We start from the raw sequence: 13,452 nt of genomic DNA on the forward strand, positions 1-13,452 counted from the left end.
AGTTGCTTCCCAACTCTCCTGTCATCACTGCGGACGGACTTGCCTCCACTGCATAGGATTATACTCGCACGAGAGAAGTTGCCGGGGTCGTCATACTCCTCAGGAGTGACCGCCATACATACATACATACATATGTGACCCCACAGTACCGTATTCCACCGCTATTCAATAGCCAACTCAAAGAATTAACTAAACAAGGCACCCAGAAACATTAAGAGGCTGGTACATTAACAGTTTTATTATGGACAAGAAATTTGACAGATACACACATCAAAGCGATATCGGACCCACGTCTAAAATCACCTCCCCCTAGCACAACCTGGGCCCTGATAGATTATAGAGGCCGCCTAGTAGAATAACCACGCAGAAACGGACCAACAATGCCCGCCTGGGTTCCACCTCCCCGTAAGAAATTACCCACTATCGTTCCATTAATTCAGTAAGCAAACAATAAAATGAGAAAAACTTACATAAATATACTTCCAGTCACCCACACTAATCAAATCAAAATAAACCAAACGTGACACTGCAACCGTCCATCCGGCGGGGGGACAGAAACCCAGCGTAAAGGGGCTAAATATCCTCTACCTTTCAGCGTGCTATTCCCAATCGTCGTTCCCAAATAAACAGGGCACCAGAATAACCAGGGGAGGGTATTAAAAACCACCCTGCAAAGCCTCCAAATAACACTAAGACGTCCCGTTATTAACTAGTTAAAGTATAATGCAGAGATACCCAAAAAAAAGGGGAAGAAAAAAAACAGTGGCTATTGTTGCTGGCTGTACAGACCTAAAAAAACACAAGGAATGGTTATCCACATATTAGTATGAAAGCTGACCCACTGAGGCCAAAATGCCTCTAACTATGCATACCGGTTAACTGTAGCAGGTGGAATGCACCGCACAACTTCGCTTTGTAGTACTTCCAGATATTCCCCGGGACTCTATAAAGCATACAAACAATTAACTACCTGTGCGTGTAGCCACATACCATACCATAGCATATACGAGGCCTGTACTTGCCACACAAAATCTGCCACCCAACACTGCTGGTTCAGAAAGCCCCCAATCTCCTTTTAAAACAAATAAACAAACAAACCGTTAATACACTGGACTGGGACCGCCGGTTACTATTAAAAAAACACCAATGCCTGACGATACTACGACAGTAGTACACCATACCATAACTGCCAGCATTTACAGAGTGTCTAAACAAAACTAGCCATACCTGTATAAATGTGGGCTTCTCACACACCCGCGGCGCCAGCAAGCTCAGTCCCGTTCCTAGGGTCTTCCCCAAAGGTTTAAAATGCCAAATAACTTCACCCGATCTTCCCGACGCTCAGATTTGCCTCCACGAGATCAAACGATACTTCGTCCCCCCTACGCGAGACTATATAGCGGGTGAAAGCGAAATCAATAACAATGCAAGCGTCAAAATAAAAGCACCCTCCTGCCGGTACAGAGCCCCCGTCGCACAAGGAGGCTATAAGAGTCGCTACAGGTAAGCGGCCATTTTTAACCCAACGGTCTCACCTTTTGCCCCAGACTTCTACCCGTCACACATACATACATGTTAAGTGAGTGCATGCCACAGTGTATATATATAAAAAATATAATTGAGCTTTTATACTCTGATATTTTAACATATTTATTAAATACTGCCACATATCATGAAAAAATTCTTACTCATGTTTTCACAATTCACATATCAATCAGCTCTAGCTGAAATGTCATTTCTATATCATTCATTAATAGACATACAGTTTGAGTAATGTTAGTCTAGACCTGTGTATTATTTAGGTATAGGCCTACATAATTAAGAGGCACATGCTCCAATTAGGCAAGCTCTAACACTAGCTACCAAAGAACATTTTCACCTGTTAAACACAGACACACATTCTTAGCATTCTTAGTCAAAAGTAAACTTCTACATGGTGCACTTATTTTGAGGGCAACATAACTTTATAGAAATTGTGATACTAATCAAATCTCAAGTTAATTAAAGGCATGCTAGCTAAACTAAGCTAGTTTACTAAGCAAGTTTAAGCACCGGACTGCTTAGACACTCACCGTGTGAGGGAAAAGCGTGCGGTAATTCTGTGTCCTGTGTCCAGTGCACGCAGTCCGACAGCTGGGAGGCGCTCACTTTGCCTGTATGAAATGTACACAGTCAAAATGCCAGAGTAAATAAATGTGTGCTCTATCAGAGTGGCATTTGCTCTGGCTGGAGTGAAATTAATTCTACTGAGTTAAATGTAGGTAGTTAAAAAACAGAATCAAAATTACAAGAGTTAAACCTAGCACTGTGTTTCACACAATCTGTGAACTAAAAGACTTTTCGTTGGTTGTGCCTATGCCTGCTACTTTACTTTTGTGGCACCAGCACCCAATTCTAAAGCGGACTACACCACCCCTTAGTTTACTCCAAGAGCAAAGAGGAGCTCTGAATGAGTACACGCACACAGGTTACTACTTTAGAAAATACACAGGTTCTTTATTAACCATTGGTCACTATTAAAACTTGGCTGACATAAAAAAAACACCTTCTCTTTAATAAGTATGATAGCCAAGGGATACCACAACTTTATAAAAAGAGTATAGATATGACTACGGTCTTTAAAACATACCCTAGACTGAGCTCTGGGGGTGGGATGTGTACTTGACTACTAAAATTTCACACCAGGGAAAGTCCAGTGCCTGGACAAAAAAAAAGAGAACAAAACAGAAACACACAAAGTTAATACTGATGATATCACTGCAAACCCACCCTTAATTGGACACTACACACCTCAATCACTACAGAAGCAACCTCCCAAGCCCCCCCCCCCCCCCCCCCCCAGACAGCTTCAAAGAAGGTCCCAGCAGTCATTCTACCACACAAAAGTTTAAGAAAACACAATCAAACAAACAAAAAAAAGAAGTTACAATATGACATACGAGCCAGAGCAGGTCAAAGTTAATCTAAAATCTTAATACAAGAAGAAAAAAAACAAGGAAAACCCCAAAACAGCGGCTAGCCCCAGTTCGCAACTTCTTATACCTGGTAAACAAAAAGAAGCAAGAGGGCAGCGTCACATCGGCATGATACATTTCTAGTGCTAAAATTAGGTGACAATCAGTTCCGGAATCTCAAATATAGTCCCAATAATTAGGGACATAACCAGGTCACGTACTTGATTTATAAAAATAAACACAAATGCCTACATACCCCAAATCTCAGGCAGTACCTCTCCACCGTTCGTCCGTTTGTCACACTAACGTGTCCCAGTCCTTTTCTGAGCATAGATAAAATACCTGTATTACTGGGCAAACAGCAACTATAATCAGAGGCCCGGATAAAACAACCATACCTTTCAATAACGTCTGCGTTCTCAACGTCCCGGAGGAATCGTTCTCCGTTGAAGTAACACTCACGCCGACCACACGGATCCTCACCGCGTCTCAATTCCGGTCGGATAACCTACTTTATTTTCTCTTCCACTGTCCCTGAAGTTGCGATTACCGTGCACGGACGCTAGCTCGCTATTGCTAATCAGGACCACCCCCCCCCCCCCCCCTTTTTAGCTGCCCATATATCGGCTGGTCCAAAACAACCACAGGAAACTCCGCCAATGACGTTTTGCGACCAATTAGGCATGGCCACAGGTCCCTACCTGCTACTAGGGGTGGGCGATACTCGGAATTTTGGTATCGATACGATACCGATACGATACTGGTCAGTATCACCGATACCGATACTTCCAAACCGTTAGGGGGGCGATACTTTTTACTTGAAATTATAATCCATTAATATAATAATTTATATTAAATTATATATATTTTTGATGATGCTGGTCCAGCGTGCCGCGTGCCAGTGATTATGCCTCGTGCCAATGGTGGCACGCGTGCCATAGGTTGCCGACCCCTGCTGTAGACGGTCAACCAGTTTCAGCTGTGGAAAATTCAATTAAAACAGGTGAATACACCACAATTAAGCCAACTACATGAAAGTCTGATGTATGGAAGTCATATTCCATTGTAATTAATGGAGAGGGAAATCGGCTTGTTGTGATTGATATCAGAAAGTGTTGGTGTACGTCACCTGACGGCATGTGTTTAGACTGTGGTAAGAAATGGGACAGCGCAATCCATCGCTATATTGCTGTTTTAATAAATACATAAAATTTCAAGTACTAAATCTAATTAATTTAATTCATATTAGGATTGCGGGCGGGGGCGACAGAAATGTGTATGTGGCGGGCGGGTGCGGGATTAAAAACAAGCAATTTTTTGGCCGGTGCGGGCGGGAGCGGGACTAAAACAAGCAGGTGCGGGCGGGAGCGGGATTAAAACAAGCAATTTTTTGGCGAGAGTGGGATTAAAACAAGCGGGAGCGGGATTTAAAAAGCAGTCCCGCGCAGACCTCTAAACTGCAGCAAAATAATCGATATTTTCGCCGTGGTATCGATCCGATACCGATCCTCACCTTTGTATCGATACTATCGATATAAATATCGATCCGCCCACCCCTACCTGCTACACTTTAAAATTAGTATGCCCTGCTTAGGCTACATTTAGTGATTTTATGAATTTTTCGGCCAAAACACAATCTTTTGACAACAAACGACTACCAAAACTCCACCCAAACGGCACTGCTACCCCTCCCCCACCCGCGGGCAGCGAGGACTTTCGCGCCATCCACGACTACTCCACATCTGACTGGATCGCTCTGCAGTCTGCCACCTGCAGACTTGTGTGCTGAGGTAAGTTTCTGAATTAATTTAAAGCAGCATACATTCCGCCTTCAGTGTATTTTCACTTGAGCATTAGGTGATTAATATGAAGTCTCAATCCGAGTTCAGAAGACTTTAACAAGTCCACTAGCAGTAACGTTCGGTGGCTGGTGTTAGCTGTAGTTAATGCATTTGAAAGTAGTTGTAGGATAGTGATGCTTCTGACAATAGCAATGATAACAGAAAATCCCTAAGTGTGTGACAGACATAATATTCCGAAAGCCACTGGGTTCCGTTTTCTGTTAGAGACTCTTTTCACCCAGCTAATCCGTAGTGCAATAACGGTCGGTGACCGTTAGCTAGTTGCTAGCTGATAGCGATGAAGTACACTGCCATTGAATAGTCATGGACTATCCACAACAATAATGACAATGATAATTACGGTAGTTGAAAACAAGTTCAACCCTGAAATGTAAAAAATGTTCAGAAACCCTAATGCTTTTCTAGGTACTTGGAAATTTTCTCCATTCGCCGTCAGGCTTAGCAGCGCTGATTTTTCATGGTATCACTGGACTCGCACTTAAAATTAATGAATTGGTGGCTAATTGTACGTGATACCGAGTGACTGTTGGTCATTTTGAAAACATTAAATCATGTTGAACATGTCCGTGTTCTGTTGTATTCCGTTCAGTAGATCAAAAGTTTTGAAAATGGTGATTTTTAAACGCTAAATAAAGTAACTGCCCGTTCGAAGGCAGAATTAATTCATGGTAAGGCAGGTTTTATAAACTCTTAACTAGAGGTCTGCGTGGGACTTTTTTTTAGTCCAGCTCCCGCTTGTTTTAGTCCCGCTCCCGCCAAAAAATTGAGTTAATTAAATTTAGTACTTGAAACTTTCTAATGTATTTATTAAATCAGCAATATAGCGATGGATCACGCTGTCCCATTTCTTACCACAGTTCAAACACATGCCGTCAGGTGTACATCAACACTTTCTGACATCTATCACAACAAGCACGATTTCCATCTCCATTAATTACAATGGAAAATGACTTCCATACATCAGAATTTCCTGTAGTTGGCTTAATTGTGGTGTATTCGCCTGTTTTAATTTAATTTTCCTCAGCTGAAACTGGTTGACTGTCTACAGCAGGGCTATTCAACTGGCGGCCCGCGGGCCGGATGAACTTGATCCGGCCCGCAGCCCGTCTACCCGTGAAAATGACATAATCGCTGTGGTTCCGCCCGTGCGCGAGGGCCTTGCGCGCTGTTGATTCGCAAGGTCGTGCACCTCTCGAATTTTGTAACTTCCGCGCGTCGTGCCTCTGCACAATAAACAAAGTCATGTTTGCAGGGTTCATACACCTTTATAAGGTGGAATTAAAGCACTTGTACGTCACTTTCAAGGTCCATTTCAATATTTCCCAGCATGATAAACTTAAATAAGTTAAATATTTATACATATACTCGAAATGATTCAAAATAATTCGCTTTTAATCACATTATTTAATGGTGGTTTATTTTCAAAACGCCCAATCTTAATGTCTTCACATTCTCTCATGTTTCTCCTGGAATTACAAGTAGTGTTGTCAAAAAAATCGATATATCGATACGTATCAATACTGAACATTCTGAAACGGTACAATACTCGTTTCCCTTAAGTATCGATTCTTTTTACATAAAATGCGCTTTCGTTTGACCCACCCAAGCTGCCGTAATGCACAGGACAGTTTGTAATGCTAATATGGCAGCTAAAGCAAACGCAGTGCTGTTGGATTCGAAGCAGATACAGATGGAAAACTGAAGGACATGAACAAGCCCGTTTGCAAGCGATGCTTTTGGAACATTTCAACGAAGGGCGCTAAAGCCTGGTTGAGTGACCATAGCGCTCGACTCTGCGTGCACCTCCGCGAGCGGTGGAGGCTTTATACTTTCCGCTTTGCAGTGTTGTCCGAAACTATATGTGGTAGTATAAAAGAAACACCCCTCAAAACAGGGGAATGAACACTTACCTGACGAATTTTAATGCTGCTTTGTGTTTCAGTGTGTTTCAGGTTTGAAAAGTGCTGCAATTTAGGCTAAAGTACTTGAAAATGTTGAAATTGTAACTACTTCGTTTCACAACAAATATCTGTCTGACTGGACATTTTTCTTGTATTACATTAACAAATACGAGCCTCTTGTAATTCCAGGATGAAACATGAGAGAACGTGAAGACGTTAAGAAAAATGCACGTTACGCTATTACGTTAACTCTTGTAATTCCAGGACGAAACACGAGAGAACGTGAAGACGTTAAGATTGGGCGTTTTGAAAATAAACAACCATTAAATAATGTGATTAAAAGCGCAATATTTCGAATCATTTCGAGTATATGTATAAATATTTAACTTAATTAAGTTTAACGTGCTGGGAAATATTGGTACAAGCGCTTGAATTGAACCCTGCAAACATGACTTTGTTCATTGCGCTGAGGCGCGGCGCGCGCGAAGTTACAAAATTCGAGAGGTGCACGACCTCGCGTGCGCCGCGCTTCAGCGCGATGAACAAAGTCATGTTTGCAGGGTTCATACACCTTGTGGAATTCAAACACTTGTATGTCACTTTCAAGGTCCATTTCAATATTTCCCAGCACGAGCAAAGACACTTTGTCAGACGTTCAAAAGACGTCCACTGAAAAGCCAGAATGAAAGTTTTTGCGACGTTTTTTTTAAACGTCTATTACTGCCGTTCAGTTGCAGTTTTTGCACGTCCTGACATCCAATAAAGGTCCTAGTCAGACGTTCAGATAGAAAACTCATCATAGACGTTCATGTTAAGTTAAAAGGTTAAGGTCCTAGTCACACTGTCAGATTTTGAACCAGTTTTGAACGTCCACCAGACATGCAAAAATGGGTCTGGACTGACCGACGTGATACAGACTTGATTTTAACGTAGGGTGACCAAACGTCCGTATTTCCCGGGACATGTCCGTATTCCACGTCCTGTCCCGGGCGTCCCGGGATATTTATTAAAACAGTGGAAATGTCCTGGTTTTTAAATTACGTTAATCGGGCCATTAATTATACAGGCACTAGGACCCTGAGCACGGCGCAGTATGACACGGAATCCCTGAGCCTCATCATACTCAACTGGCGGAGAACCAACAACTTACGTTCGCCACCCCCCCCCCCCCCCCCCCCCCCCCGCTCGACAACTTACGTTCGCCACCCGCCCCCCCCCCCCCCCCCCATGTCCTGGTTTTCCAAAACAAAAATATGGTCACCCTATTTAACGTCTTTCTGACGTAGCATGTTTGTTGGGATAAGTTAAATATTTATACATATACTCGAAATTATTCGCTTTTTTATCACATTATTTAATGGTTGTTTATTTTTGAAAACGCCCAATCGTAACGTTTTCACGTTCTCTCATGTTTCATCCTGGAATTACAAGATGCTCGTATTTGTTAACACAAAAGAACTGTTCAATCAGACAGATATTTGTTGTGAAATGAAGTTACAATTTCAAGCATTTTCAAACACAAAGCAACATTCATTTGTTTGTTTATAAAAAAAATAAAAAGGCTTTAAAACGGAAATTAGCACCGTATCTGACTTTGGTATCGAAAATGATATCGAATTTCAATATTTTTTTAAGTATCGTATCGAAGTTGTAATTCTTAGTATCGTGACAAGCCTACAATTGGCCCACATACACATGTAGCGTAATAAGACTTGAACATGAATTTTGGTGTGTCACAGGATTATGACAGGGCCCAGACCAGTGAAACAGCTCACATTCATATGCAACAGAATATGTGCAGGCACATTTTTACTATTATGGGAATCTGTTTCTGAAATTTAAATATTAAGTGTGTGTATGCACAATTTTAGTCAATTAAAAAAATAATGAGTTCGGCCCACGACTTTGTTCTAGATTTTGATTTTGCCCTCGGGTCAATTTGAGTTTGACTTCCCTGCTCTTGGTAGTACAATTTTTGTTTGTTCATAACAAATTTTGACAAACTGGTCTGCCATCTCCAGATCGAGCAAGACTTTGCTCTTCTTTTTGGAGAAGAAACATCAGCAAAACTGCTTGAGAGGTGGCCAACGATGTTCAAGAGCAAGACCATCGAACAGGGTAAAAGCTTGTCACACATCAGCCCTGAACTTCAAGAGCTCATTCAAGCAGCAGAGTCACCTCAGTCAGGAAGCAGTGACTCAGAGGGTATGTAATTAAAAATATTATATTCGTGATGTGCTAGTTGGGAGGTTCAAATCGCTGTTGTGAGTCCGGTTAGAACTCCAAAGAAAGGTTTAGTCGCACTCCAGTGGGTTTAACTTGCGTTTGCTGTTTTATTCTCACTTTAAGTGACATGTGTGGTTCTACTTTCATATCCACGCACACAATCACGACGGGGTGGCAACGAACTGTAAACAGTGACAACAACTTAGAACTGTGATTCAGTGCAGCTCCTTTCTCATCTCCCTGCAGCTCACATGTGCTCTGCATGTGGCTCACATGTGCTTTAAGCTCCGCCCCTTAAAGGTCCAGTACAACAGTTTTCGGCAGCCTTTTTAACAGCCGCCCCCGTATTCACCTGTGAATACGAACAACTAAAAAAGGCTGAATAAAGGGGGTAATTAGTCTTCCTCAGGTAAGGCGGGTAGGCTGACGAGTCTTGCCACGGGTCGAATGTAGGTTCTTCTCTTCACTGACACTTCAGCTGATCTGATCCGTTTGTCTGGTCCAGCAAAAACTTGAAAGACTTTCCCTACAGGCCAAAGAGCTTGTGGAAGCTGATTATCCACAATCATGACCACATCTCCTACTTGTAGATTGGCGGATTCAGTTTTCCACTTCAGGCGGGCTTGGAGTCCTGGCAGGTAGTGCTTCAGGAAAGTTCTCCAAAATTGGTCGGCCAGAATTTGACTGTGCCTCCACCTTCTTTGCCCGAGAATCTCTGAGCTGTCATAGACGACTTGCGGCAGCGAGGCATCCCGCCGCCCCATAAGGAGATAGTTAGGGGTTACTGGGTCAGGGTCTGCTACTTCAGATGAGGTGTAGCCCGGGGGTTTTGAGTTGAGCATCCCCTCAATTTCAATAAGCACTGTGCGCAACACCTCTTCGGTGACGGTTTGGGATCCAATGATGACTTGAAGAGCAGTCTTCAGCGAACGAATTTCACGCTCCCAGCAACCTCCGAAGTGTGGGGATCCAGGAGGTTGAAGGCAAACTTGATTTGCTGGCAAGCCAGCTGCTCTTTGAGTTCAGGATGAAGTGTTTGAAATGCTTCCTGCAATTCACGTTCTCCTCCTCGGAAGTTCGTCCCCTGGTCACAGAGAATCTCCTTAGGTTTCCCGCGCCTGGATATAAAACGTCTCAGAGCCATTAGAAATGCATCTGTGTCAATACTGGGAATTAAATCAAGGTGGACTGCTCTCGTAGTTAGACATTTAAACTATATCCCCCACCTTTTCTCGTTACTGCGTCGGATCTTGATGTTGTACGGCCCAAAACAATCCACACCAGTGGAATAGAATGCCGGCTTGAACAGACGCAGTCTGGCTGGAGGGAGGTCCGCCATTCTGGGTGGATTAGGGTGACCTTTCCACCTCTTGCACTCAACACAGGATTTCTGATGGCGACGTACGGCTTCACGTCCACGTAACACCCAATATCTCCTTCTGATCTCAGCAAACACTCTTTCTGGTCCAGGATGTTGGAGCCTCTCGTCATAATCCTGGATGATGAGTTGGGTCAGGGCATGTCTGGGGTCCAGAACAATGGGATGCACTTCATCCACAGTCATGTCAGGATTACGAGGTAAACGGCCTCCCACTCTGATGAGCCCTATCTCCTCATCGAACTCAGGTGCAAGTAGGAGGAGACGACTAGACTTAGCAATGGGTTTACCTGCCTTTAACTGTGTGATTTCCTCTAGGAATGACTCTCTTTGGGCCTGTTGTAGAGCTTCTAGTTCGGCAGCAGCATAGGACTCAGCAGTGAGAGGGTCGTTAGGGTCGGCTGCCCCATGAAGTTGATTTGCGATGGCTTTTAAGAAGCTGTCCCAAGTCTGGTACTGATGTGGGTCTGGAACACTAGAGCTAGACATAGTTAAACAAACGACTTGTCGTTTCAGCTCACCTTCAGGATCACTCTGAGGTGGGGGTGGTAGATTGGGCCAGTCATTTGGAGTCAGTTTCAGGAATTCAGGTCCGTCTGTCCATCTACTGCCTTTGCTGATGTCTTGGATAGTGAGGCCACGAGTGATGTCGTCCGCCGGGTTGTCTCGTGAGGGCACGTACCTCCATGTGGCCGCTTCGGTTAACTCTTGTATTTCCGCCACACGAGTACCCACGAAGACTTTGTATCTGCAGGAATCTGAACCCAACCAGACTACATACTCCCTGTATGTAGTTTCTCTCAGTGGTTCATCTAGGCAGGGTGGTTGGAAAAATGAAAAATCTCCACTTGGAAAGAAAGGTGCACTCTGCTGGGGTGTAGCTGTATAGTTATAGGGCAGACCTCTTGATGGTTGGGTAACTCGAAGTTGAGTTAAGTCTTGTAACAGATTTCCTTGGTTGCTGAGTGTTGGATATTTTTGCTGCTGGTAGAGTCCATAACCACCAATGTACACACTTTGAGGTGGAGGAGGCAGGAATTGAGAGTGATGGGCTGCTGGCTGGGGCTGTAAAGCAACCATCAGGTTTTGGAACTGTTTACGGAGTTCAGCATTTTCTTGACGGATCTCTCTGAGAGCAGCACTGACTTCAGAAACGTGGTGGGTTTGCTGCTCTCCGGTGACTAGTCCCCTAGATTGGCTAAACTCAGATTCTCGCTCCTCACTCTCCCCCAGGCTCATCGAGCTCTGACTGATTGGTGGTGATGGAGATCTTGTAGCTGGAGGCTCTGACCTTATTCGATCCATAGATGCTCCCTTTTCATTTATAAATGGTGAACGAAATTGACTCTGAGCTCCAGGTCCACTGAGGTCATAATGTGATAGGTAGGAAGGTACTGATGGATTTCGTTTGGGTCGAGCGTCTGCTACTGCTGACTCTTGATTCTGCATCTTTAAACAGCAATTTGCTTATCCGGCTCGAAGGACCATTAAAAATATTATATTCGTGATGTGCTAGTTGGGAGGTTCAAATCGCTGTTGTGAGTCCGGTTAGAACTCCAAAGAAAGGTTTAGTCGCACTCCAGTGGGTTTAACTTGTGTTTGCTGTTTTATTCTCACTTTAAGTGACATGTGTGGTTCTACTTTCATATCCACGCACACAATCACGACGGGGTGGCAACGAACTGTAAACAGCGACAACAACTTAGAACTGTGATTCAGTGCAGCTCCTTTCTCATCTCCCTGCAGCTCACATGTGCTCTGCATGTGGCTCACATGTGCTTTAAGCTCCGCCCCTTAAAGGTCCAGTACAACAGTTTTCGGCAGCCTTTTTAACAGTAATGTTAAATTCATAACATTTGAGTATATGGACACATTATCCTCCCACTGTGTTAACTTGAACACTGATTCATTTTACTCTTTGTTTGCCTTTTTTTTTAAATGTTCACTTAGATTGGGACAGTGACCTATCATCATTGCTGGTGTTGTTGTATTTACTCCCTCCTACTTCCCCAGGCCGCAGAAAACCAGGGAGACTGTCAGCTACACAAGCCATTGAAAGACTTGTGGAGTTCCTAAAGGTTAGAAACAAGCCTACTGGCACGCACGCACACACACACACACACACACACACACACACACACACACACACACACACACACACACACAGTAAATACTTACCTGGTTCCTACTTATTGCTTTTGAAACTTGGCATTGGCATGCCAACAAGCCTACTGCTATACGCTCATCATAAATATACTTACTATTTATGAGAGTGCCATTGAGTTGAATATATGTTGCATGCTCACTGCTACATTGATGTTGGGGCTGATACTCAGGTGATGTACATGTACTTTTATCTCTTCATGAATAACAGTCAACAGTATATTTTTAGTACCAATTGTGTCATTTGGACATTCTGTGCGAGCCCTCTCAGCATCACCTCAATAACATGGCATCTATCTATCTGTCTGTCTATCTATCTCACAGACCGGAGACAGCATCCAGGGACATTTAGACGCCATCACCCAGACCAGTCAACCCTACCTCCTCGCGACTGGAACGTGCAGGACCAATATCCACAGATTCTTCATCGTCATCGACAAGATTGCCATCCCATGCCATGCCACAACATCACTTGGGGCCTTTGATGAGCTATTCAAAGCGCATTTTGTCTTCGGAACAGAGTTCAGCGAGTGTCTTGGTAACATGTACACCTTCATTCAGACCACCATTTTTAACATAGACATTGGACTAGTCAAAGAAAATCCTTGTGTCATTGAGCTTCGATCAAGATTTCTGCAGTAGTCCCGATAGATATTTTACCCCAGATATGATTTGTTTCATTTGCAAGACCCGTCATTCTGACGCAAATGTTTTGGTGAGGCATTTAAAATTAATGCATGGACTATGTCCTGGAAGAACTCTCAGGTTGAAATGTGGTGAGACTGGTTGCGCACATGTTCCTGGAACCTTTTCTGGATTTCGTAAACATATTAAAAGAGTGCATGAGAAAAGACCTCTTAATGTTGAGGCTTCTGAAGCTACTAACCATTTTCAAAGCAGTCATGACATGTCATTAAATGCAGAGGTACCTGTTACTTCATCTGATTTAGTTGTCCCATGTTCGAGTT

The 13,452-nt window shown here is 43.5% G+C and overlaps 1 protein-coding gene and 1 long non-coding RNA gene across 2 annotated transcripts; one reads left to right on the plus strand and one right to left on the minus strand.

Annotated features, from left to right (window-relative positions):
• Positions 1 to 218: 218 nt before the first annotated feature.
• On the minus strand, positions 219 to 1,552 carry LOC143518507 (uncharacterized). The gene is made up of 2 exons (XR_013132219.1): positions 873 to 1,552; positions 219 to 789 (listed from the first exon to the last, which is right to left on the minus strand). It is a non-coding gene; the product is annotated as an uncharacterized LOC143518507 (long non-coding RNA).
• A 7,255-nt stretch (positions 1,553 to 8,807) lies between these two features.
• On the plus strand, positions 8,808 to 13,126 carry LOC143528191 (uncharacterized). Its single transcript, XM_077024150.1, has 3 exons — positions 8,808 to 8,922; positions 12,335 to 12,399; positions 12,809 to 13,126. The coding sequence occupies exons 1-3, from the start codon at positions 8,808 to 8,810 to the stop codon at positions 13,124 to 13,126; spliced, it is 498 nt and encodes a 165-aa protein (XP_076880265.1).
• The last annotated feature ends 326 nt before the right edge of the window (positions 13,127 to 13,452 follow it).

Source organism: Brachyhypopomus gauderio, chromosome 1 (assembly GCF_052324685.1).
Source record: "Brachyhypopomus gauderio isolate BG-103 chromosome 1, BGAUD_0.2, whole genome shotgun sequence".
In the NCBI taxonomy this organism is placed as follows: Eukaryota; Metazoa; Chordata; class Actinopteri; order Gymnotiformes; family Hypopomidae; genus Brachyhypopomus; species Brachyhypopomus gauderio.